The 1805-nt window shown below is 48.5% G+C and overlaps 1 protein-coding gene across 1 annotated transcript in view; it reads right to left on the bottom strand.

Moving 5' to 3' along the window:
• The window catches only part of PFDN2 (prefoldin subunit 2), a 17074-nt gene that overhangs the window by 1027 nt on the left and 14242 nt on the right, over window positions 1–1805 (bottom strand). The window contains exons 2-3 of the mRNA XM_011976269.1: window positions 843–931; window positions 604–727 (exon numbers count right to left, since the gene is read on the bottom strand). Of these exons, the coding sequence (XP_011831659.1) occupies window positions 604–727; window positions 843–931 (213 nt within the window). The remainder of the gene's footprint in view (window positions 1–603; window positions 728–842; window positions 932–1805) is intronic.

The following is a 1805-nucleotide window of genomic DNA, read 5'->3' as shown; positions in this document are numbered from 1 at the left end:
GCCTCGGCCTCCCAAAGTGCTAGGATTACAGGTGTGAGCCACCACGCCCAGCCTAGCTTATTTTTAAAACGTCACTTCATGGCACTCCCAAAGGTTCTGATCCAGTGGGTTCGGGAAGCGGCATTCATAAATTAGTCCTTCAGGTGATTTTGATTCACATACCCGTGAAACACACTCTATGAGAAACACTAATCTAACCCCAATCCTCCCACCCCAATTCAGCCAGGTCACAGAGCCCACAGCAGTCAGCAACTCCTCTTGTCTAAGAGTTGGCCTTAGCATAGCATAATGAGCATAGGCTATTTTATGCTGTTGTCCTTTTTTTTTGAGATAGGGTCTTACTCTGTCACCCAGGCTGGAGTGCAGTGAGGTGATCACAGCTCACTAAAGCCTCGACATTTTAGGCTCAGGTGAGTAGCTGGGACTACAGGCACATGCCACCATACTCAGCTAATTTTTTGTATTTTTTGTAGTGATATGGTTTCACCATGTTGCCCAGGCTGGTCTCGAACTCCTGGACTCAAGGAGTCCACCCACCTTGGCCTCCCAAAGTGCTGGGTTTACAGCCACTGTACCCGATCCTATTCAATGATTCTTGCTTACCTGCTCCTTGTTGTTCTCCAAAGCAGGCAGCACCTCTTTGACAGTTCGCTCCACCAGCACTCCTCCAACCATGCGGTAGCACTTACGAGTTTCATCTACCTCCTTCAGTGTATCGATCACTAGGCTGGGATAGGAGAACAAGGCAGGACCTGAGGATTCAGCCCCACTCTACTACAAATCCCCCTCACGGAGTAGCCCATAGAACTGTCCTACTGTTTGCTGCTCCCTGACTTTCTCACCTGTGCTCGTTCAACTCCATCTCCAACTCAGCTGCTTTGGATGCCAGGCCTCGCTGTTCCTGCCGAAGGCGGTTGAAGCCAGCAATTACCTAACAAGGTGAGAGAAGAGATGAAAGAGGGGATACTGGAAATGGCAGAGGGTCCAGATAGCACATAGGGTGGCAGGCTTTACAAAGCTGTAGTGGGCACCTACCTTGGAAAAGGAGTAGAACCACAAGTTTGCGATTTTGACCTAAAATTTTTCTGGAATTCCATTCACCAAACACGAAGGGCCTACTGAGGGATATCATAGAATAGATTTGGCCTCTGGCTTCTCATAGCTTATAGTTTGTTGGGAAACAGGCATTTAATATAATGGGGGCCAGGTGCGGTGGCTCACGCCCGTAATCCCAGCACTTTGGGAGGCCAAGGCAGGTGGATCACGAGATCAAGAGATCGAGACAATCCTGGCCAACATGGCGAAACTCCGTCTCTACTAAAAATAGAAAAATTAGTTGGATGTGGTGGTGTGCACCTGTAGTCCCAGTTACTTGGGAGGGTGAGGCAGGAAAATCGTTTGAACCCAGGAGGCAGAGGTTGCAGTGAGCCAAAAGAATGGGGGTGGAGAGCTACTGGAGTACCTACAGGGGAGCCTAGACTTGCAGTGAGGGCTGTCAGGAAGGGCTTTGTAATGAGAAACTCTTGTTTGGGTCTGCTCAGTATTCCATCCATTGGGGAACTGCCCTTCCTTAACTTGGTGTGGTTCTTTTGGGGTTATTAACCACACGACCCCTGACCCAGGGGCAGTGACCTACAGAGTCTCTCTACAGGAATTGGAATTTTGCAGACAAATGGGTACAGAAGACAGCTGGAGTTAAGATTCCTATTGGTTCTATAGAGATGACCTTCCATTCCTATTCCTAGATTCCCTAAAGCTGCCCCAGTTCTTGAACTTTGTTCAGTCTATTTAGCCTTTTTTTTTTT

Source organism: Mandrillus leucophaeus, unplaced genomic scaffold, assembly GCF_000951045.1.
Source record: "Mandrillus leucophaeus isolate KB7577 unplaced genomic scaffold, Mleu.le_1.0 Scaffold1014, whole genome shotgun sequence".
NCBI classification, from domain to species: Eukaryota; Metazoa; Chordata; class Mammalia; order Primates; family Cercopithecidae; genus Mandrillus; species Mandrillus leucophaeus.
The sequence above is the reverse complement of the archived record's forward strand: the minus strand, read 5'-3'. Positions and strand labels throughout refer to the sequence as shown.